Source organism: Prunus persica, chromosome G3 (assembly GCF_000346465.2).
Source record: "Prunus persica cultivar Lovell chromosome G3, Prunus_persica_NCBIv2, whole genome shotgun sequence".
In the NCBI taxonomy this organism is placed as follows: domain Eukaryota; kingdom Viridiplantae; phylum Streptophyta; class Magnoliopsida; order Rosales; family Rosaceae; genus Prunus; species Prunus persica.
Window position 1 is genome coordinate 24,415,707 of NC_034011.1, and position 24,445 is coordinate 24,440,151.

The 24,445-nt window shown below is 38.0% G+C and overlaps 3 protein-coding genes, 1 non-coding gene and 1 pseudogene across 10 annotated transcripts; 4 read left to right on the forward strand and 1 right to left on the reverse strand.

The window, feature by feature from the left end:
- On the reverse strand, positions 106-178 carry TRNAA-UGC. Its single transcript has one exon. It is a non-coding gene; the product is annotated as a tRNA-Ala (tRNA).
- Positions 1,708-10,216, forward strand: LOC18783712. Of its 6 annotated transcripts, none has more exons than XM_020558715.1 (10): positions 1,708-2,011; positions 2,902-3,271; positions 3,482-5,314; positions 5,393-5,879; positions 6,114-6,213; positions 6,349-7,931; positions 8,228-8,276; positions 8,381-8,628; positions 8,775-8,882; positions 9,295-10,216. In XM_020558715.1, the coding sequence occupies exons 2-10, from the start codon at positions 3,094-3,096 to the stop codon at positions 9,524-9,526; spliced, it is 4,818 nt and encodes a 1,605-aa protein (XP_020414304.1). In that variant the 5' UTR covers positions 1,708-2,011; positions 2,902-3,093; the 3' UTR covers positions 9,527-10,216. The 6 variants fall into 6 exon arrangements, with proteins under 6 accessions (XP_020414304.1, XP_020414305.1, XP_020414301.1 ...); XM_020558716.1 differs by having other exon boundaries at positions 6,117-6,213; XM_020558712.1 differs by having other exon boundaries at positions 1,708-2,085; positions 6,114-7,931.
- Positions 11,469-12,751, forward strand: LOC18781627 (transcription initiation factor IIB). Its single transcript, XM_007216302.1, has 2 exons — positions 11,469-12,303; positions 12,618-12,751. The coding sequence occupies exons 1-2, from the start codon at positions 11,469-11,471 to the stop codon at positions 12,749-12,751; spliced, it is 969 nt and encodes a 322-aa protein (XP_007216364.1).
- LOC18783011 (transcription initiation factor IIB) lies at positions 16,031-17,710 on the forward strand. Of its 2 annotated transcripts, none has more exons than XM_020560458.1 (2): positions 16,031-17,026; positions 17,265-17,710. In XM_020560458.1, exons 1-2 carry the CDS (start codon positions 16,303-16,305, stop codon positions 17,414-17,416), a joined length of 876 nt encoding a protein of 291 aa, XP_020416047.1. In that variant the 5' UTR covers positions 16,031-16,302; the 3' UTR covers positions 17,417-17,710. The 2 variants fall into 2 exon arrangements, with proteins under 2 accessions (XP_020416047.1, XP_007216374.1); XM_007216312.2 differs by having other exon boundaries at positions 16,033-17,026; positions 17,283-17,710.
- LOC18783021 lies at positions 18,232-19,439 on the forward strand (annotated as a pseudogene).

Here is a 24,445-nt window from a genome sequence, read left to right on the forward strand (position 1 = left end):
TCCTTTGTGTTTTGTTTGGGTATTTTTGAATGTGTGGACTTCTCTCTTTTGGGCTTTTTGCAAAAGCAGCAAAACTTAATTTAAAAAGCAAAAAGTTGATGTCGGTGGAGATGCAGGGGATCGAACCCTGTACCTCTCGCATGCAAAGCGAGCGCTCTACCATTTGAGCTACATCCCCGTTTTGATAATCTTTTTCAAAGTAGACTATTTATATCGGTAAGTCAAAGTTTCTTCCAAAACCAAAAGGATGTGCTCTTTCTCTATCGAATAATTTATACATCACTTACTTTTCCCAATTTCCCCATCAGTGTGTGAAAGCAACGACGACTTGAGAGTCAAAGTCTCATTCCAAAGACCCGAAGTCAATGCAAAATCTGCAAGCAGCTATTAGTGGTCTCCCTCACCTTTATATATACATTAATTGCATTATATTTATTTCCTATTAATATTCTGTGATGTAATGTCCCCCTGCATGACATAAATTTCACAATAAACAAATGGAGAAAAAAGAGCCAACAACAAAAAATAACTTGAGAAATTTGTTTAGCTTAAATTAGACTATTTGTTTTTTTAATTTGGAGATGATACGTGTACTCTGAATAAGTGAAACAACTTAGGAAACTAAACCCAAAGTCCGACCTCCATCCATCACCCACCCCTACCACTCCTTACTATCTTTAAACACATGGTTAGTACTTAGATTGCTTTTAGTTTGGTGGTTAGAATAAGTAGTATGATTGGATTAGCTTAATCCAAAGTCATGTTTGGTGTAAAAAAATGAATGTGAATAAGATAAAAGATAATTTTTACCTTAATTTCATTATGTACATTTTTGTAGGATGACGTATCCTACTAACAAGGTGGAATACATAATCAAACTATTCCAACCCCTTTGACTTTAGACTCAAGATTCAAGACTTACCTGTTAATTCAAACCAAACATGTAACTCAATTTATGTTTTAGTTTAAGCATAATGTTTCAACGCAAATTCTCATTTAATAAGAACACAATCTAATATATTGTGATTAATTCATATTATAATAGAAAATAATGAATATGTCAATCTAATGACTATAAACGCGTTGCATCCACTGCAAATTTGCATTACGGAAAAATTTGATAGAAACATCCTATGAACAAAAAGGATGATGATTCACTATTGGGCCTTGAAAAATAGGTAGGATAAGTGGGCTTGGCCCAAACATATTACAACCCTAGAGAATTGGGAAGTGACCAGTCTTTCCTGCCTTAATAAAAGTTAAAAACACACTCACTTATCCCTAATTCATTGCTTAAACTGGCGGCGGGAAAATAAACGCAAAATAAATTAAAAAAAAGGTTAAGCATATTTCCAAAACTCTCAAAAACAAAAAAGCTCCAAAGGTGGGCTTGAAAAATAAAGTGCACCACCCCACGCGTGTACGAAAGCGCGTGGTATTGGAATATCCCGTCTACTTTTTCCTCGCAAGCTACAAGCAAAGACGCACACTTACTAGAGCGTACGTCTCCCTGCCATCTCAACCGTTGATCATCCAAATATCTTCATCGAACGGTCATCAGCAAAGAGCATACCAACTCCTGCAAAGTACATTAGTACCTCTGACTCCGTGCCTTAGGTTCGGGTACCCGAGGCTGAGGTTCTGGTTCCGAGCCTGAGGCGGCGTTTTCATCTGAGACTCTCTGTGAGTTGGTTGGAAAACATTTTTTTTGAGCAGTGTTTGTTTGGATCGCTTTATCTTCGGCTTTGGTCCGAGAAATGAATTTCGGTTTCTCACTCTTCTAGTCTTCTCTGCGCAGAAACAAACTGGTCTTAGAGAAAGAGAGAGAGAGAGAGAGAGAGAGAGAGAGAGAGAGAGAGAGCTCAGAGGCAAAGGCATAGTGAAAGAGAAGAGAGCCATTTGCGTCGTCGTTTTGGAGCTTAAGCAACTGTGAATTGAGCTACAAGAGAAGAACGACGCCGTAGTGTCCACGCTCTTGAAGAACCCTAATTCTCTTGGCTTGGATCACAGTGTGAGCTCCCAACTCCACCTTTTTCTTGCTCGCCTCGCTAACACCTCCTTGTGTTGCTCTAGCTTCCTTCTGGTGTAAGAATGAGCCATTAGAGTTGGAACTATTGAGGTTTTCTGTTTCTAATTTTTGTCAAATTAGCTCGGAAATGCTCAATTCTGGTGATTCTTTTGGGTTTTGGGGAGAATTGAGGTTTCAGTGCTTGTTTGGTAGAGATATGGTTGGTTTTTTTAGGGTTTTTAAGTGTAAAATTTGAGTTTTGCTTTTGCTTTAATTTGGCTGTCTATGGCTTGATTAATTTTTTTTTTAGTGCCTTCGGTTTAGTCTTTGAAATGTTTTTCGAAACTCCAGAGCTCACATTAGCTTAACTTTATGATAACTTTGCAATTTTGGTTATGGTGGATATTAGCTCTTGAAGTCTCATGAGATTCATAAATTCGGTGCTGCCAAATCCAACAACGGATATTTGCTCGTGTAGCTCCTTTTCAAGACACCAGAATATAGAGAAGTTTGAATCTTTTTTATTTATTTATTATACAAATATTCAGGAAAGCTTGAATCTAAAAGCTGCCATCCAAGCCCCTAATACGATTTCAAGCTCTCTCTCTCCTCCTTCAAATTACAATTGATTGAATAAGACACATACAACTAGTTGTTTGACACTTGCATGGAATTTGAAACCTTATTGTCGCGGGTTCCAATTAGCAGACCGATGTAGTGGTTCTCCATAAATGAACCCACTTGAGTTTGAATTCTAATGTAAATTGATCCTTTTGGTTTCCATGGCTTTTAATTTTGGACAGTTTACTAGCCTTACTGATATATGGTTCTTTTGTTGAAATTGCCTGCCAGTACTTCTAGTCTCATTTGTTCACTGAAACTTTCTTATGCAGGATAATTTTAAGAGATGCTGCTGTGGATATTTCATGCCATTTTGGAGCACACCTCTTGTTTCAAATGTACTTATTAAGCATGTGAGAATGCCTTTAAGCAGAATTGCAGGGATGAGGCAGTCTGATGCATAATGATCATAGCTATTTTCCACAAAATCAATTAGCTGGGAAAATTTGGTGCCTGGAAATTTAATGCCAGGTAACGAAATTGAAGGCAGGATCCACAAATTATATGAGCTAGATAACTATTCTCGTCAATCTCAAGTTGCGGATGGTAATTGGCCTGTGCTTTACAATCAGTGGCATGAAAAACAAAGAGAGATCAGTGAACCTCTAAGTTTCAATCTGAAGAGTAATGTGCAACAATTAGGTATGGCTTCACTTTCTATGGTCTTCTTGATTGCTTTATAATTTATCTGTTTTGATTTTCATGACTGCATGGGAGTTTGCATTCTGTTTCTCAAATAGTGGACAAGTCTTGGACACTAGATTCTGCATATCCTGAAGACAGTTGCTTCATGATCATGTGAAATACCCATTTCGTGTTTTTGATTTAATGTATCTGTTGTGGTATTTGCAGATTCTGTGAGAGGGCGTGGCAATCAATCCTTGACTTTTGATAAAAATTATACACAATTGGCTCAGAGACCTGGATTGTCCAATATTCAAACTACAGACCTGCATCTGAAGACGAATGGCTTTATGCTTGGACGACAGGATTTTGGAGAAAGGCAGAATCAACTTGAGTTTTTGGGTGAGAGCACAGTTTTTTCTCCACATAATTTAACTTCGAGAGGCTTATCTATCCTTCAATCAGAGCAAGAAAATGCATCAGGGGCTGGTGATAGCCCCACCCTGACAACCAATTCAGAAAGGTCTGAAATTACTGAAGCTTCCACTGAGTTTAACTTTGTTGGAAAGCAGCAGCAACTTGTGAGGGGTCAACAGCAAGGCATTCCACAACTTCACTCAATGCAGCAGTCTGGGTACACTGACATGCAGTTGTTGCAGCAGCACGTGATGTTTAAAAACCTGCAAGAACTTCAGAGGCAGCAGCAACTGCAACAATTTGGTGATACAAGGCAACAGAATTCAGTAAATCAGCTCTCTGCAATGAATAAGCAGGCTGCTGGGGTTCAGTTTTCACCTCTCATCAATGGAACACCTGTTAATGATACATCACAAATGTTTATGAACTGGGTGCAGCGAGGTGGATCTCCTGCTGGGCAAAATGTATCTAATAGAGTCATTTTTTCTCAAGAGCAAGGTCAGACTTTGAGTTCAATGGGTCCAGCTCCTCAGCAGTTCGATGTCTCTTTATATGGTACTCCTGTGGCTAGTGGAAGAGGGACTTTGAATCAGTATTCCCATCTTCAGGCGATGTCTCATGATTCTGAAAATTTGTTGGCTAAGGCTAGCGATCAAACACAGAAGCCTGTTATGCAGTCATCAGGCTTCACTAACCCCTTTGTAGGTGATCATTGCACTACTGCTTCTCCGGAGCAGGCTTGCTTGCCTCAAGGGGCATTCATTTCCAAACAAGGATTTCAGGGAAAGAATGTGCTTGGACAAGTTACTAATCAGGGTTTGAATTGTGGATCTACATTGGGCAACCTCCAGCAAGGGAATACGTTGCAAGCAAATGCATCACTGCAGGAAATCAGTGGAAAGCAAGATCCAGCTGGTTGGCTTGGAACCCTTCAGAAAAAAACAATGCAGCATGGCCCTTCACAGGGTTTGGTTCCCCTAGATCCAATGGAAGAGAAGATTTTGTTTAACACAGAAGATAATTTTTGGGATGCTTCTATGGTAAAGCGCAGTGATATTGGTGCTGGAGGCTTCGGAAATGCTTTTGAACAGACAGGATATTCAGATGCATTTCCTTCTCTCCAAAGTGGAAGCTGGAGCGCACTTATGCAGTCTGCTGTAGCAGAAGCTTCTAGTAGTGATACCGGGCCACAGGAGGAGTGGAGTGGATTGACTTTTCAGAATACAGACTTGTCAACTGGTAATCAGTCTTCAAACATCTTGGACAGTGAGAAGCAACAAGGAAGTTGGGCTGATAACAACCTGCAGAGTGCCTCTTCCTTAAGTTCAAAACCTTTTCCCATGCTTAACGATTCCAGTGTTAATTCTAGCTTTCCTGGCTTTCCACAGCCAGGCATCCAATTCCCAACAGAGCACCAGGATGAATATCATGAATCCATTCAGAAGTCTCCCAAAAACACGAGTGAGTGGTTGGATCGCAACCCTCAACAAAAGCTATCTGTGGAGAGAAGTCAACAGGTTCAACCACATTTGCGTTTGGACAACACATGGGCCAGTCAAATAAATGAGCACTCAGAATGTGATCCACGTCAGCAGAGAATAGACTCCTATGGTATTGCTGGCCAACCAAGTGGTAAACCAGAAGGTATGATTCATTTTCGATCCTCTAATGGAAATGCTGCTATTTTCACCTCCCATGACATTGTGGGTGATTTTTGGACAGGTGAGAGTGAAGCCATGTACAAGAGGAACTCTGATGGTTCTCTGTGGAAGAGGGACGGTGATTGCAGGGTAAATTCATTTTCCAGATCAACTGGACAATTGGAGCAAGTGCAATCTGGCTCAGAGGATACTCTGAGGAACAGAGAAAATTCACATGTATTTGACTTTCATTCCTTGCAAAATTCACACATAACTAAGGTCCATCAGGAAACCAGTCACCAAGTCCAAGATAATAATAAGCTTGATTACATGAAACGTATCATATTTAGCAACAAAGAGGAGAATGAGGGCATCAGAGAAAAACAGCATCAACCGAGTAATAGCTCTCATGTTATTGGGAATTCTTATGGGAGGGAGGGCGAAACATATGAGCAACAGCAAAATTGCTACCAAGGCGACAACACTTATGACAGTAAGCGGGCTGATACATCTACTACCGTCTGCAGATCGGGGGATCCTAGTGGCATGCATGTCACTGCACGAACAAGGTAGTTTGCTTAGGAGATAATGATGGATTGGAAGTTTTTGATTCATGCCTTATATTTCTTCTGCATACTAATGAGCATTTCACATTCTCTCTTCTGCCATCATAATTATTTACCTTATGCTCATATTGTTCAACACATTTTACTATTATCTGCGTTCCAAACTATTTTTATGAGAAATTCACTCCTCTTCTATTTTGTATGTTCTCGTGGAATCTTTTGATGGCTTAACCTCAGCAGTCAAAATATGTTTCATCTTCTTAGCAAGGTTGACCAGTCGAAGGAGAATAGCTCTATAGCACAATTTGGGCCTTCTGGATTTAATCCATTATCTGAGGTAACTGAGGCAAAAACTCATGGAGCATCTGTTGCTCATATGTACAATCAGTCTTCTGCTTCTCAAGGTTTTGCTTTGAAATTGGCTCCTCCATCTCAGCGGCAGTCCAATTCAAACACTCTCTTCTCCTCTCAGGGTATGCTACAACCAGAAAGTAATCCAAATCAAATGCAAATGGATTCTGATTTAGGAGAGAAAAGCCAGAGCTGGTTACCCACTCCGTCATCCTCTCAATCTTTGCCCCAGTCACATGAATCATCACCAAGAGCCCGTTGGGATGATAAATTTAGTATTGCGGGACAATCAAGCATCTCCTCATCTTATATGCATGGGAGCTCTATTGCAGAAATTACATCCAGTCCTACATTTCCAAGGAATCAGCTTCAAACACAACATCTGTTTAGTGTGCCTGGAGCAGGTCCATCTACACAGGCAATATTACCTGGTACTGCCAGTAGACATTCACCTTCCAACCGTGCTCTATCTCAAGGTACTTCTCAGCAGATTTTTATCAACCCTGGTGCTCAACAATTCCCTGTTCTTGAAGCTGTGCCAGTATCTCAGTCTCCTTATATGTCAGGCATGCCTGCACGGGGTGGAGCTTCCGTGAGGCCACAGGGTTTATGGACAAATAACCCAAGTCAGCAACATCTTTCTGGTATGGAAACTCAAAAGGTTTCTTTGATAAATCATGATAGCATGGATACTACTCCGTTGGCTTCAGAGCTAAATACTCTAAATACTCAAGAAGGTGGATATAGGTCATCAGAATTTGGTGCCTCTTCTATGAATTCACAAGGCTTTATTTCTTCAGAAGAGCAACAAGGGAAAGAGAGGGCCCAGAAGCCAATGTCATCTGGAATGCTTGATGCATCACAGACAGGGGTAAGGAATGTCTCTGATCCAAGAGCTTTGGCCTCTGACTCATTGTTGAATCCCTCTGCAAGAAATCTTGGATTTTTTGGGCAAGCTTTAAAATCTTCACATGGCTTTCATCAAAATTACTCCCCGCTGCGCCAAGTGCATGCAATAATGAATGTAGAGACTGATCCAAGTGAGAGGGTTCTGGATGAACAACAGGTAACTGCTGTGGCAGGGCAGCAGTCGACTTATGGTCATAACAAGGATGATGAACTGAGTTCTGTATCAGCTCTCAAGTCATCACCACATGGAAATTCCAAAGCACCAAGTTTCTTGACTGATGCAAGAGAAGATCCAAGTGTAAAAACTTCTTCACCATCTGTTTTCCAAGCCCAAGGCATGGTTGCATTTGGTGAAAGTGATTCCCAGAGTCAATCTACTGGTAATACTGTGTTATCTAATCATGCAGAAACTTCTTGGGGTAATTTACGCATGGCACCCAACTGGTTTAAGCAGTATGGGACTTTCAGAAATGGGCAGATGCCACCAATGTATGATGCAAGGCTTGCACGGACTGCTGCAGGGCAGTTCTCTCTTGTGAAGCCTTCGCAGAGTCTAAACATACATTCTCCCGTGGAACAGATAGATGCTTCTGATGCTAGTCAAAGCAGCAGAGTCTGGCCAAGTACAGCTGCCAATTTAGTGGGAAGTGAACCATTCGCTCCTTCTGTGTTGCCTTCAGATGCCATTGATGGAAATACGGTTAGTGTTAGACCAAAGAAACGCAAAATTGCAACATATGAACTTCTACCATGGCACAAAGTGACACAAGGGTCCAAAAGAGTTCAAGATATCAGGTATTTTGTTATTGCCCATTTCTTTGCTTTTATGTCAATCCTGGTGTGTAGAAGATGAGTTACTTCTGATTAGATATTCTTATCTTTCTTCTCAAAGACTGATCTTTTTTACCCACTGAAATGCACAGCTGACCCTTTTCGCATCTGTCGCTTGAATGCAAGAAAAAAATGTTATCTTATTTTAGCCTAATTTCTTCTTAAATTTCTCTGTTCTCGTACATACACCCAGCATACACTCTCCTTGGGTCGTTTTCTGCTCATGTTTGTTAACTTTTGGAGTGCACTTGTTTATGCAGTATGTCAGAGCAAGACTGGGCACTGGCATCCAATCGGCTGATTGAGAAAGTGAGCTTTTAGTTAAATAGATCATACAATGTAACTCATTTCTACTTTAAAATTTCATCCAGATGGATCCAAGTGGTTATAATATCGTTCATTTTTAATGGCAGGTTGGGGATGAGTTTGAAATGTTTGAAGATGGGCATCAAATCCTTCGATCTAAGAGAAGGCTTATTTTCACAACACAGCTTCTGCAGCATTTGCTTGGCCCTGCACCCGCATCCATTCTCTCAGCAGATGCTGCTCTGTACTATGATAGTGTGATATATTTTGTTGCTAAATTATCATTAGGGGATGCATGCAGCCTGACCTGCAGCAAAAGAAACAGTGCTCATATGCCACCAAACGACGGTAATATGTAAGTGTCATCTTCATGGTTTTTTGAAAAATTGAGAGAAGACTTGTAATCTGATTTGAAGTTTACAAAAAATACTTGTAGTTGAAATTGTATGCACTCGAGGATTTGGCCTTCTACGAAGTAATTTCTGTGTAAATGATTTGTAGGATTCTGGAAAGGCTTAAGTTTTCTGAGAGTATTGATGACCAGTACTTTTCAAAAGCTGTTGGTGACTTCACAAATAGATCGAAAAAGCTGGAAAATGACTTACTGAGGTATGGCAAAGTTTTCGCTTCCTGAAATCCTTTTGACATTTCTGGTAACTACACTGTCATACAGTCTTTCGAGGGATAAATGGCAGAAAAATGTTTCTTGGAACCAACTTTAAGCAGTTGGACTAAACCTCTGCTAGAAGTTTACTGGGGTACTCATATATTTTTGCCCAATATAATCACCTATCTATTCCCAAGGTTCCGGACCAAAAAAGAAAAAGAAAAAAACAATATTCCCAAGGGTAAAATAAATATTCTGTGTTTTTCGATTCAGAACTACGTAGTGTGAGAATTGGATAACCTTTAAAATTCTGCCTTGATAATTTTTCAGAATCGATACCTTTAGTATATGTAGCTATGCATTGAGCCGTATAGTTAAATTTCTCTTATATCATGATATCTTTTAATGTTGCAGGTTAGACAGGACGGCATCAATTTTAGATTTAAGGCTGGAATGTCAGGAGTTGGAAAGATTTTCAGTCATCAACCGGTTTGCCAGGTTCCATGTCCCCCGAGCAGATATGTCTGCAATCTCTTCTTCATCTGGTACAGTACCAACTGCACTAAGACCATGTCCCCAGCGATATGTCACTGGACAGCCACTGCCGAGGATTCTACCAGAGGGGGTACAGTGTCTTTCACTGTGATTATCATGATTGATCCTCTCCCCAACAGAATCCTCTTCTCTTTTCATCTATATTTGCATTCCTTATCCCGCTCATGCACCGGTCTATGATCACTTTTTACTGACATATATGCTGGCATTGAAGAAGGAAGATGGAATGCAGGAAGTGGTCGAACCCAAGTAACGAAGGCTGCTCGTTCATTTTTGAACCAACACCTATTGTTGTCATTTTTGGGAAAGTACATATTGTTCTTTTGTATATTTTGATGAAGTTCCAAGGAGAATAGGTAGTACCTGAAGTAGCAGGAGGACCGTTGGTGTGCACGTGTCTCTAGTTGCCTAAGTTGTTGCATAAATTAGTTTAATTTAGCATACCTAATTTATACAGGAATATCTGGTGGCTAAGAGCACTGTAGTATTTCCTCATCTCTTTCTCCCCCTCCACTTTTTCCCCTTTTTGTCTGTTTACAGGTCTTTTGCTGCATAAAAGCTGTGCTGGCTGAACTGGAGAGTTGGGATGTTTGAGGGGCAAAGCAAATTAGTTAGTCAAATTGAATAATATTCTGGAAAAAGGTACAGTTTGGTTGTAATTTTATATTCCAACAGATGCTTTTATTTTACTCTGGAGACTCCACCACAAATATGGGAGAGTTTTTAAAAGTTTCTGACTGTGCCCCCTTGCCCCTTAATGATAATATCTTCTCATTGGTCACGTGTCTTCCCATGTTGATGATACCTTGACTTGGATTACAATTTCTATTGGGGAGCACAAAATCTCTCTGAAAAGGTTGCCCGAAGCTTCCAATTCCATGACAACTTTTCCTGTTGTTTGGTTTGAAAAGTACAATGTTTCAGTTTCAAGATATTGATTTGATTCTGTGTCCCTCAAATGTCATAAAGCGTTGCATATGCGCATCTTAAGATGGAGTAAAAGACAAGACAAGACAAGGAAAGGCTTTTATTAATTATAGTACAGAGGACAAAAACTAAACAAAAAGGTATGAAATGGTGTTGGATTGGATTCTAAGTACTTGCTTGTTTGTCTTCCATTGGAAAATTGACTGAAAGCAGCAGCCACTGACACGTCAGACAGTTTGTGATCCTCCTCCTCCCTTATAGTATTAACTAACTTAACTAACCTGGTTTCCACCCTGTCCGCATCAGAATCTGATCCATTCATGATTGGAAAGTGATGTGAAAATTGAAAACTGAGAAAATCCTAAACCAGGAGAAAAACGACCCACCAAAGGCTTTTTCTTTAAAATTTTTTGTTTGTTTTGTTTTTCATAAAATGATGATAAAACCTGTGGGGTTACTTGGTTTTGGTTCGGCATGCATGTTACGAGGAAGTTTGGATTTGGTGGGCTTCGGTGCTTTGTACGGTACAGGGGAGATCACTGTTGACTGCTGACAACAACATCGATTTGGTGTTTTTGTTTTCTGAAAAGGCAAGCACTTCCCTGTAATTTTACCATCATCTCCACAAATCTCCACGTGGGTTTAGGACTTTTTGCCAACTGGAATGTGGGACCCGAATCACCATGGATCCACCAAATATTTCTTAGGAATGTTGGGATAATTCCTTTTGGCGGTGTACTATATATTTATGCGGTCCTTGGTCCTTGACCAATATTTTTTTGTTACATAAAAATGGCTTTGTTGGTCCAATAAATAAAAATAAAAGTTACTCGAAATTAGTTTTCCTTTTTTCACATAGGAATTCTGTGTTCCTAGCTTGGCTAGGAATTCCTTCTTTTGTAGGAAAAAAGAAAACCCTGCGAGACTAGGATTACTTTTCACATCCCACGCTATAAAACCTTCCATTCAACCCATTAGAACCACAATACACACAAATCTCAAACAAGACTTCAAGAAAAGCCACTAGAAGCACAACACAATATACACAAATCTCACACAAGACTTCAACAAAAGCTATAACCACTCTCTCTCTCCCTCTCTCAACCATGCAAAAGACTAAGCAAAAGGAGGATTGGGATAAGGGCTTTTGCAACGATAATGGGTTTTGTTCAGACTGCAAGACATACACAGACGTTGTGCTCGACCACCGGTCCGGTGACACAATCTGCACCCAATGCGGCCTGATTCTTGAAGATCACGCTGTGGATTTCACCGCCGAATGGCGAAACTTTGATGATCAAGACTCTACCAACGATCCGTCACGCGTCGGCGCTCGCTCCGATCCTTTACTGGACAGTGGTGTTCTTACCGTTAACATCTCCAACGACAACAAGAAGGCTGTTTCTTGTGTTCTTCCTCGGCTCCACAAGACTCTCCAAAACCCAGACAAGTCTCTCCACATTGCTTTTGAGACCCTTGGTATGATGGCCGACCGGCTAGCCCTAGTTACGGCGATACGAGACCATGCCAAAGAGCTGTACAAGAAGGCCGACGATCGCAAGTTTTGTAGGGGAAGAAACTGTGATGCTATAATGGCTGCCTGCCTCTTTCTTGCTTGCCAAGAAAAGGGTCTTCCCCGAACCTTAAAGGAAATCGCGATGGTTGCCAACGGTGCCACAAGAAAAGAAATCAACAGAATGAAAGAGCTCTTGAAGAAAATACTAGAGGTTGATTCGAAGACTACAAATGTTGGGGATCTTTCGCGGCGGTGCTGCTCCATGATTGGTATGGCTAATCAAGATATGAAGGCTGTGTTGGAGACTCTCAACAAGTCGAAAGAGGTTGATGTAAGGAGAAGCCCTAAGTCTGTTTTGGCAGCGGTTATGTACGTGATAGCGCAGCTCTCCAATGACAAGTCAACTCGAGATTTAACTCTTCATGGTACATATCTCAAACTAATTAATCTCTCCAATTTTCATACATATTCTGTTTAATTTTTGACAATTTGGTTAATTTTCATGCATTTGTTGTTTAATTTGGTTTCAATGATTTCTGTAATCTCTTAATTAATAAGCATATATATAATTAATTTAAATCCAGTTAATTTATTAGTTCCAAATTAATGTCGTGTCATGTTTTTAATTTGGTAATCTTGAAGCATTAAGAGGGCTTATTGATCATACTGCAACATTTTAATTTGCAATTTTGATATTTGTATGCATGGATTTTAACACAGCTGTGTGTGGATATTGCAGATGTCTCACAAGCAGCTGATGTTGCGGTAGCGACAACTAAGAAGGCATACAAAGATCTATATCCCTATGTTTCAAGGATAATACCCAACTGGTTTGTCAAGTTGGAGGACCTCAAGATACTTTGCCTCCCTTGAAGGTGTTAGAGCCAATCGATATAACATTGAGGGTAGGCTATTTGGTTAGTCCGACGACAGAACCCTTATGTACAGAAATTGCTCGTCTAATCCTCTAGAACATAATCTGATTTTTTTACACGTTTACTTTCTCCCATCAATACATTATTATTGGGAAGGAAAATATGGAAGAAAAAAAATTGAGATATTAAACATTTTCCAAATAAGTTCTGTGGATGCTTTATGCATATTAAATTTGTACAAAAGACCAGAATTTCAGAGTTTCAGAGTTTCACTTTGTGTTATTTATCATGACGCACGTCTCCATCATTATTATAAACACTTTATTTCTACGAATTATTCTACAATGGTCAAGTGAACGAATGGTCCAACTACAATCTTTTGAGATCAGTTGGACGAAAGGTCCAACCTTGCAGTTGTCAAGCTCATGGGAAAGGTCCAATCTAGCTAGTGGTGATCATGTTTATCGACATAATGTTGTACACAACATCCTACATCAGAAATTCATCTACATTAGATATTTGTCTACATCAGAATTCAACTCAATCTACAAATTTGAAGTGATTGATATTCAGCTCAGCGTCATCAACAATTTTTATGCAACTCCCCAAACAAGACTCTTGTCTGGAGACTTGGGGGACTTCTGTTTGTGGGTAAAATTACTCTATGGCCTAGCTTTATATGGATTGAAATTCTATTCAGAGATGGTCTTCTACTTTGAGGCTAATTTTAAGAAGCCTACTTCTACAAAGATTTGATTATCTCCAAGCTATTATATAAAGGCAACTTTCAAACTTGAGAGGGGTTCCTAAAGGCTTTTATCTTGGTTCCTCCGACGATAACTCAACCCTACTATATCGATATTTGATCTTATTCATCATAATTATGCGTGTTATGGGTGTAATTAGGATATGAGTTGTGAGAATCAAACACTTTGTACCTTTGTACTTCTTCATTCAATAGTAAAGATACCCCAACACCCCATGGACGTAGCCCGATTATGAATGAACCACATAAATCTCTTGTGTCGTTTGATTGCATGTTCTTACTTAACTTCTATTTGCAAGTGAAACCCCTAAGCACTAGAACTCGTTGTAGGGGACGGCTTGCTTTTTCATGCCAAGTTGGTTTAGAAGGATTGCTGACCTCCATCTCGAAGAGGTCATTTTTTGTTGAACCAATTTTGGGCATCAATAATAATTATTTTCAACTTTAAGCATTTCATCATAGTAAATGGATATGTTGATGCCTAAAATTGATTCAACAGAAGATGACCTCTTCGAGATTGAGGTTGGGCAAGTCTTCCGGACTAGGTCATCGTGACCAACCCAGTCGTCCTCAAGAACTTGTAAAACAAGATAGCTTCAGTGGGTGACACTGGTCTGGTGTCAGCTAAGGATCCTCCGATGCATAAGTTAGTCGAGTGTTTGAGAATAAAATTGCACAATAGGTCATAGTGCTTAGAATTGCATACCTTTCACGAAAGATGGCCTTAACCTTTTATATCATCCCAAACGATCTAATCTTTCTCGAAGTGGAACTCCATAGCGAATCAGCTCTCCTCGAACTAGGACTCCAACAAACTAACCCTCCTCGGACTAGGACTCCATTTAGATAGGCTTCATGGTGATTTTGAAACATCCCAACCTCTTTTAGGACTAGAAATTCTTTGAGTGAACACCACGTAAACTAGGTTGATGTTAGCCTCATGTGCATCGGGCCGAAGCTCATGGACCAATGGGCCCATACGCCCACATGAGTCAGGGTGAGAAATTATATGGCTACGAGGCTCGAGCCCAGTCCGACCATTAACACCGTGGTCTAGCCCAACTCGACCACTTACACCGTGCTCTGGCCCAACTCGACCACTAACACCGTGGTCTGACCTAGCTTGATTACTAACACCGTGGTCTGGTCCAGCTTGACATAGAGGTAGTTTATCTCACAAACAGGATATATGATGGATTGATGTTCCGAAGGCTATATCCAAAGCAAAGGCAAACAAATAGTGAATAAGCCATCATAATGAATACAAGTTTTGGTTCAATGAAATTAAGTTAGTGGTTGTAGATTTATCAATTGAAAAAATGTATTTTGACAATTCTATTGGCAACCTGGGAAGAGTTCTGTATTTGATACAATAGTTGTTTGCTTTCTTTCTGGTTGGTTTCTTTGTACTTTATGGCCTTCGTGCCATTGGAATGAATCTGCTACAGTCGACGAAAAAACAATAACTTTTCTTGCTTTGTTTCTACTCTTCTATATATTGGGATATGGAATCAGACCCTTACTCATCCATTTGAAAAAAAAAACCCAAAAAAGAAAAACATCTAACAAGATGAAGAACTTGACCTCTATTTATGAATGCAATGCAAATACTAATTTAGTCCAAGTTGTTGAGTACTGTTGTTGTCTTTTCTTTAATAGTCATTCAATTAAAGCAAGAGAGTCCAATCACAATCATGGATGGAATATGCAGAACCAAAGGTTCAAAGGGTAATTTTGCAAGACTTCCTAGACAAGGCCTTACTAGGAAAGCTACCGAAGCTCAAGCGACTGTAGCAGCACACTAGTAGCTTTTCAGAAAAGTACTTCTATGAGGGGTTTGTTTGTTGGTTCGGTCAATACTTCTACGAGGGTTTGTTTGTTAGTATTTTAGATAGGGGGAACAAATAAGGGTGGAGCCACTAGGGACCAGAGTGGTCCCGGCCTTTTATTAAATAAAAAAAATTTGTATATTGATATATTTTCTGAAACTATTAATATTTTGTTTTCTCTTTATTTTTATTTTTATTTATGTTAGTCCTCTTCTTTCTTTTTTATTTTTTTTATTTTAATATTTATGTTTTTCTGAGTTGTGAAATTTTGATTTATTCTTACTATTGGGTTTAATAAATCTTGCAATTTATGTGTAGATTATCAAAAGGAAAAAGTTGTACAGGTTTTTTTATATATATATGCAATATATAATATTTTGGTAATTTTGGTTACTTTGGTATGCATTGTGAGTTTATATATATATAAATTACTTCTTCATATAATCACTTCAAGTGGTTTTAAGTGATTTTAAGAAGAATCACATGAGATGTACTTCTCCTTAAAATCACTTTTAAATAATTATATGAAGAAGCACGTTTGAGGTGTTTCTACCCCGTAACTCCTTGGTGTCTTTGTTTTATGAAAAAACATTTCCCTGTCATTTTACAATCTCCATGTGGGTTTAGGACCTTTTGCCAACTGGAATGTGGGACCCGAATCACCATGGTCTGGAAGTCCTTTTGGCCGATTGTAATAACTTGGCTAGGAAGTCCTTGTTTTTGTAGCAAGGCTTATAAAAAGAGAGAAAACACTACGAGACTAAAATTAATCTTCACATCCCATATAAAAACGTATCTTTCAACCCATTTGAAGCACAATACACACAAATCTCAAACAAGACTTCAAGAAAAGCCATTAGAAGCCCAACACAATATACACAAATCTCAACCAAGACTTCAACAAAAAGCTATAGCCTCTCTCTCTCTCTCTCTCTCTCTCTCTCTCTCTCTACCATGGAAAAAGACAGTGGGTTTTGTTCAGACTGCAAGGCATACACAGACGTTGTGCTCGACCACCGGTCCGGTGACACAATCTGCACCGAATGCGGACTGGTTCTTGAAGAACGCGCTCGCTCCGACCCTATAACGGACAATGGTGTTCTTACCGTTAACATTTCGAACGACAACAAGAAGGCTGTTTCTAGTGTTCTTCCTCGGCTCCACAAGACTCTCCGAAACCCAGACAAGTCTCTCCACATTGCTTTTGAGTCCCTTGGTGTGATGGCCGACGGGCTAGCACTCGTTGCCACGATACGAGACCATGCCAAAGAGCTGTACGAGAAGGCCGACAATCGCAAGTTTTGTAGGGGAAGAAACTGTGATGCTATAATGGCTGCATGCCTCTTTCTTGCTTGCCAAGAAAAGGGTTTTCCCCGAACTCTAAAGGAAATCTCGACGGTTGCCAATGGTGCCTCAAGAAAAGAAATCAGCAGAATGAAAGAGCTCTTGAAGAAAATACTAGAGGTTGATTCGAAGACTACAAATGTCGGGGATCTTTCGCGGCGGTGCTGCTCCAGGATTGGTATGGCGAATCAAGATATGAAGGCTGTGTTGGAGACTCTGAACAAGTCGGAAGAGGTTGATGTAAGGCGAAGCCCTCAGTCTACTTTGGCAGCGGTTATGTACATGATAGCTCAGCTCTCCAATGACAAGTCAACTCGAGATTTAACTCTTCAAGGTACGTAAGTCAAACTAATTAATTAATCTCTCGAATTTTAATTTCATGCATGTTTTGTCTAATTTGATTTCAATTATTTATTTAATCTTCTTAATTAAGAAGCACATAATTAATGTAAAGCCAGTTTATTACTTAATTAATGTTGTGTCATGTTTTTCAATTTAAGATGGGGCTTATTGATCATATATATTGCAACATTTTAATTTGCAATTTTGATGCTTGATTTGTATGCATGGAGCTGTGTGTGATATTGCAGATGTCTCACAAGCAGCTGATGTTGCGGTAGCGACAACTGAGAAGGCATACAAAGATCTATATCCCTATGCTTCAAGGATAATACCCAACTGGTTTGTCAAGTTGGAGGCCCTCAAGAAACTTTGCGTCCCTTGAAGGTGTTAAAGCCAAACGATATAACATTGAAGCTAGCCGTTGACATTGACAAGAGTTTCCTAATTAAATTGTAACAAGTAGTTTTTACGGATACAAGTCTAGGGGGATTGGGGGGTGCACTATGCGGGGTAAAGGTTCCCTTTCTTGCTTTAAGGTTGAGAGAGTAGGCTACTTGGTTAGTCCGACGACCAAACCCTTATGTGTAGAGATTGCTCTCTTAATCCTCTAGAACATAATCCGATTTTTGTACTTGTTTACTTTCTCCCATCAAAAAATTATTATTGGTTACTAAAATATGGAAGAAAAAAGTTGAGATATTAAGCATTTTCCAAATTAAATAAGTAATAACAAATTATGTGGATGCTTAATACATATTAAATTTGTACAAACGACCAGATTTTCGGAAAGCTGGGCCCAAGCCCATTTCACAAAAGACTAGCGCTCAAAACCGTTATGGTCCAACAAGAATTCTATAGTGAGATATGGTCGAAAGGTAGGGAAATGAAATCATAGCCCTGCCATGAGCATGATTTTTTATTTGATATTCTATTTTAAACCAAAAATAAAACCAATAAATCTATACAGCAGAGAGAAAGGACAAATAATCAACAATTTATTGGCTCAATCCAAAAATAATAATAACAATCAAACAATTTAAAAGACTGGTGGGGAATAGAATTATTTGATTCCAATTCAGACCAAAGCATATGAAGAGACAATGCCTTGACCTATTGACTCTTTGCATGAAAGTGAGTCAATGGCACATACAAAAGATTGAAAACTACAGCAAAAGAAAGAAAGAAAGAAAGAAAGAAATGGTCAAGCCACATGTTTTGGTGATACGTATCCAGCACAAGGGCATGTAATTCCTTTGATGGAGCTTTCAAGATGCCTAGCCAAACATGGCATCAAGGTCACATCTGTAAATACAGAGCATATTCACATGCAAATGCAAAATGCATTGGCAATGGAGGATGATGACATTGGGTTCATCTAGTATTTATTACTGATGGGCTAGAATCATTGGAAGATAGGAAAAAACCAGGGAAGCTTTCTGAAGTAATCATGCAGGTTATGCCCCGAACATTCGAGGAGCTTGTTGAACGGATTGTTGGATCAAATATCTTGTGTTATTGCTGATCAGAGTCTTGGATGGGCCCTGGAAATTGCAGAGAAAAAGGCGCTCAAGCGAGCTGCTTTCTGCCGAGGAGCGGCTGCACTTTTGGTACTTGGATTCAGCATTCCAAAGCTGATTGATGAAGGAGTTATTGGCAACGATGGTGAGTAGTAAGACTATAATCTCTATCTCCAAATTTTTCCTAGTCAGCAGCATGATCATATCACTAGCAAATGAAATATATCTTAGAATGTAGCAATGTTGGTTTTGCTGTGACAAAATTGGAACATGTTATAAGGACATTGAAATGAATAATAAGCAGAAGGTCTTTACCATGACAAACTTCAATTATACTTCTCTTTGCAGGAACTCCCACAAAGGAACAAGTAATTAAGTTATTATCACCAGATATGCCTGGCATGAACACGGCAAACTTGGTGTGGGCATGCCTCGGCAGCAAGGCTTTGCAGAAAAATATGTTTGAACTTATGGTTAGAAACAACAAATCAATAAAATTAGCAGACTGGTTACTTTGCAACTCAACCTATGACCTTGAGCCTGCAGAGATTCTACCAATAGGTCCACTTTTGGCAAGCAACCGTCTCAAAGACTCTGCAGGAAACTTGTGGCTAGGAGACTCTTGTTTAAACTGGCTTGATCAACAACCACCACAATCATTCATATATGTGCTTTTGGTAGGTTCACAGTTTTTGATCCAAAACAATTCGAAGAACTGGCCTTGGGGCTTGAGCTCTCCAATAGACCATTTTGTGGGTTGTTAGACCTGATATTACACACACAGAAAATGAAGCCTACCTAGAAGGATTTCGTGACAGGGTAGCTACTCAGATAGGAGTGGGTTCATTACCCACAGAGAAATCACAAACAAGGTGGGGCAGCTGCTAGGAAACAGTAATTTTAAAGCAAGGGCTTTGGATATCAAGAAAATGGTTATGAATGGTATCAAATAAGGTGGTGCTCATTGAACATATTTTATATTATATATTTAACCTCATTCTTAGTATATTTTGGTTAATATTTTGGAAGAATTTTGATACTTTGAATTATATTTCCAATATAGGACTTTCGACTCTCTCTGGAGCAAAACATAATCAAATGGAGGAATTTTGGAGTAATTCCAGTTGGAGGACGTTCTTGAGTCACTTAGCTTGATCGCATCAAAATTTCAGATTTTTCTTCCAAGCGGTTATTTTCTGACAATAAAATAAAGGAGCAGTGCGCGGTGCTAGAATAGTGATGTGTTGGGCTTTTATTACATTTTTGGAGCCCAAGATGACCTCGGATGGGTTCGTGGCCTTCTAGAGAAGTGTTCAGAACATTTTTATCTTTAAAACAAGCTATCTTGGGCAAGATTTGGAGGAGATTTGGGGCCAAAACGTGGCTGGGCAGATTTTGGGCAGATTTTCCTATTTCAATTTGGACTTTATTTCCTAGTATTATTTTATTTTAATTAGTTTCCTTGTGGGGATGGAAAAGCTGTACATTGGCAGGTAGGTTTTAAGGGGTATTTAAGCTCTTTCTCACAAGGAATTCTGGACTTCTTTTTTTACTTTTGAACTTTGCATTGTGGAGAGCAATTGCTAGGGTTTTGGGTTTTCACAACTTTAAGGTGTTTTCGTTCTTTTCTTCTTAATGATATTTTCTTGGATTTCAATTATGAGTATACGTAACTAAATTTCTTTTGCTAGGGTGAAGCCTTGAACCTTAGCATGAATATGTATTTTTATTTAATTGCTTATGATGAGTGCATGCCTACTTGAATTGTTAATCACTGTTTTAAACTATCTAATTATCTTAATGCCTGATTACCATTAGGATCTTTAGAAAAGTAATTGGATGCAATTTTAGTCGGAAGGTTCCCTGAAATTGATGCTAGCTTCTTGTGATTAATAATTGTAATTTCACTTAAGATGAACACCATGTCTTAAGGGTTGCATGGTTTTTCAAAGGGTTTTCACAAAACTTAATGTGTCTTTCATGTTCAGATTTGATCCGAACGTCCGGACGGGTTGCATGTTGAATATACATTATGTGTTGGAGGTTCCAAGTAGAATATACATTAGGAAAACCTAACCTTCAAAGTGGCATGTGCAAATCATAAGTAATTGGTAAAAGTTCATAGGATTGCTAGGTGATGGTGAAACCCTAGTGCTTTTATACATTGATATTCAAAACTCTTTCCTTCAATCGTATTTGTTTTTGTTTAATATTTGTTTTTAGAATCAACCAAATTCATAATCATCTTTCTTGACCTTTTATTTTAAGTAGTCATTTGGAATTTGTTTTTACTTAAATTGCTAATTAGTCCTTGAGGAAAACGACCTTGCATGAGCATCTATACTACAATAGCCTTGTATTCTTGTAAGTATTTTATATGATTTTAACCCTGTTTGCACATGTACTAAAATTCCTATCACTCATACAAATGCTTCAATAGTTTTGCTCAATGAATGAAAGAATAGGTAAGTTCTTCAAGCATTGGTTTGAAATTTAAATTTACTTCTTGGAAGGAGTTGAGATCAAGCTGGTGTAAACTACAAAAACAGAAACCAAAGCCCAGTTTCCATATTTAACATCTTCAACACTTCCACAAAGAATAAAAGGTAGTTCCAGCAATTATAGAACAAAAATATAAAACAATAGAGTGAAGAAACTAAAGTCATTGACTGAAAGGATCAACAAAACAACATTATAGGGGTGGTTTGATAACCTTTTCATTTTCATTTTTTTGGAAAACTGAAAACATGTTTGATAATAGATTTCGTTTTTAGTTTTCAAAATCACCCTTATTTTTTAAACAACTTGAAAGTGTTTTGAGGTTTCAATTTCATTTTTTTGTACTCCTATTTCATTGATTAATTTCACATCACCACACATAAAATAATGCACTCTGAGTTACCAAAACTCTGTATTTGGGACCTCTAGACTTGGGCCGGCGCTCGATTCTTGAGTTTGGCTATGAACCCAATCCAAACCTTGGGAATTCCATATCAAAAATTCACCCAAAAAAAAAAAAAAAACCTCATTTGAATTCTCCAAAAAATACTTTGAATTTTTTGTAACATTCATTTTCATTCTATGATCTCAAATTTACAATTTGATCCAAAAAAAAGTTTGAAAATTGAAATAGTTACAAAACAACTAATTTTCATTTTTCAATTTTTTCTTTTTTTTAAAACTGAAATTAGTTACCAAAAAAGCAATCAACTATGAAATATAAACAAAAGAGGCAAAATGGTTGATTCCCCAACTTTGTATACAATGCCAATGAAGACAACACCAAAGTAATGGCTCCTAAACCGATGCTCCAAGCTCCTTCTATATATATGATACGATTCAGAAACCACATTCGAAAACATCTTAAAGTGGAAAAAGGAAAAATGAAGACACGTGAGATAGTTTGTGAAATGGTTTGGATTCTAACTCTTTCTCGAAAGAAGTTGAGGTTCCACCCCAAAATTAATTGGCAATGGGGGAAGTAACTCAACTCCTTATAAGCCATAGTTAGGTTTCTCAACTTTCTAATGTGGAACATTTTCACCTTCACATTCTCACATATCATCGCACAATGATTTAAAAGTATAGCCGCGCTGCAATACTCTATAAATAGAATATTTTTAAAGTACACCCGCGCAACTATACCCTTTAAATAGCATAATCTTGTTTTCTCTTTTTTAATTACTTAATTTAATAGTTATGTTTTAATTATTATTTACTTAGTGAATACTTAATACTTAATTTTTTATATTAAATAAAACAAATACCATTTATTAAGTAATATAATTTATGAAGTTAATTAAAATATTTAATTATTCACTAAAGAAAAATAATAATTAAAACATAATTACTAATGAAAGTATTTAAATAAGAGTACCACCCTTTTCGATTTAAAGAGTATAATCGTGTGGAGGTACTATATAAATAGAATATTTTAGTAGTATAGCCGCGAGGCTATACTCTTTAAATAGAATAATTTAAAAGTATAATCGCGTGGCGATACTCTATAAAATACAATATTTTACACAGATAACCGCACGTCTATACCCTTTAAATAGCATAATCTTGATTTCTCTTTTTTAATTACTTTATTTAGTAGTTATATTTTAATTATTATTTACTTAGTGAATACTTAGTATTTAAATATTTTATTAAATAAAATAATTATTTATTAAATAATATAGGCAAAATTGTAACAATGGTCTCTCAAATAAAACCTAACTTTACTTTTCGTCCCTTATGTCGCAAAATTGTTACAGTGGTATTTCAATTAGATCTCATATTGCATCATTGGTCTTTCCATCAACTGAATTAAATTTTCTGTCAAAATAAATGGCAAATTGGGAAATTCATATAACCAAGCTGATGTTGTCGCCGACCATCAAGCCATGGTTTGTAAATTCCTAACCCAAAACCCAGAAAGGGGAAGGAGAAGAAATCCCTAAACCCAAAAATCCAAAATAAGTTAGTTGTAAATTCCTAATTAAGCTCACCCAACAAACATCATCATTTTCAGGGATTCTTCTTCAATTGATTCTTCCTACAGAACCCGGCCAAAGTAGAAAAAGAAGAAGCTGAGAAAAAGAGTTCTCAAAATAGAAAACAGAGAAATAAGAAAAAACCATGAAGCCAAAAACCACCGGGAGACAGACCAAATTTCACTTCCTGAGATTCCATCATTGTTGTTGATCTCGAAGCAAAAAGAAAATGCAAGCAAAGGCAACGAAATGGAAAGGGTTCTCTCTTTTCCTAGTAATCCAATTCGATCTTAGCCTCTCCAAGTTCAGAAGTGAGAGGGCAGGAAAGATCTAGTGATTCTCAACTAGTAGCCCCTTATCTTCAGCCTTGAACTACCTTCCCATGGGAAAGAACAAGAAAAAAAAACCCAATTTATTACTACAAAAAACTAGATCAACCCTCAGTTTGTTAGATGGGTCCTTCCTCCTTGACCTTGAACTGTGTTGGATTTGGGAAAATATTGTTGAACTTGTCTTGGATTGGGAAAAATTGTTGAATTTGGGGAGGAAAAGAAGAGGTTGAGTGAGCTGAAAATTTTTGGGGATAGGGTGGTGTGCGCAGCGAGGGAGGAGGAGCAAGTTATGTGGTGGTGGTGGGTTTGGGTTGCTTAGGTTTAATTTACCAGGGTGGTGGTTGGGGTGCACCTGATTCATTCGAAGAGAGGCGGGGGGAAGAGAGAGAAATCGGGAGAAAGGATGGTAGGCGGAGGAGGTGGTTAGATAAAAGTCTTATTTACCTCTAAAATATCCATCATGTGCATAACATGTGATCAATTTTGATGAAAAAACAAACACAATTGACGGAAATGACTAGTGGTGCAATGCGAGATCTAATCGAAATACCACTGTAATTATTTTGCCACCTGAAGGACGAAAAGTAAAGTTGGATCTTAGTCGGGGAGACTATTGCTGCAATTTTGTCAATAATATAATTTATGAAGTTAATTAAAATATTTAATTATTCACTAAATAAATAATAATTAGAACATAATTATTAATGAAAGTATTTAAATAAGGCTAAGACATTGTTTAATTAATAAAAAGAAAAATTGAAAAAAATATTTTTAGTGTAAAGCCGCGCGGCTATACTTTTCTATTTAAAGAATATCGCCGGTACTCTACAAACAGAGTGTTTTTTGCCGTATAGCCGGGGGGCTATACTCTAGAAATAGAATTTTAAACGTATAGCCGCACGGCTATACTATTTAAATAGCATAATATTGATTTCTCTTTTTAATTATTTTATTTAGTAGTTATGTTTTAATTATTAATGCTTAGTATTTAAATATTTTATTAAATAAAATAATTACCATTTATTGCTTGCTGTAGTAGTTCTTCTAAGCTTTTTATTTTATCTTTTCATATGCAGGCTTGGAT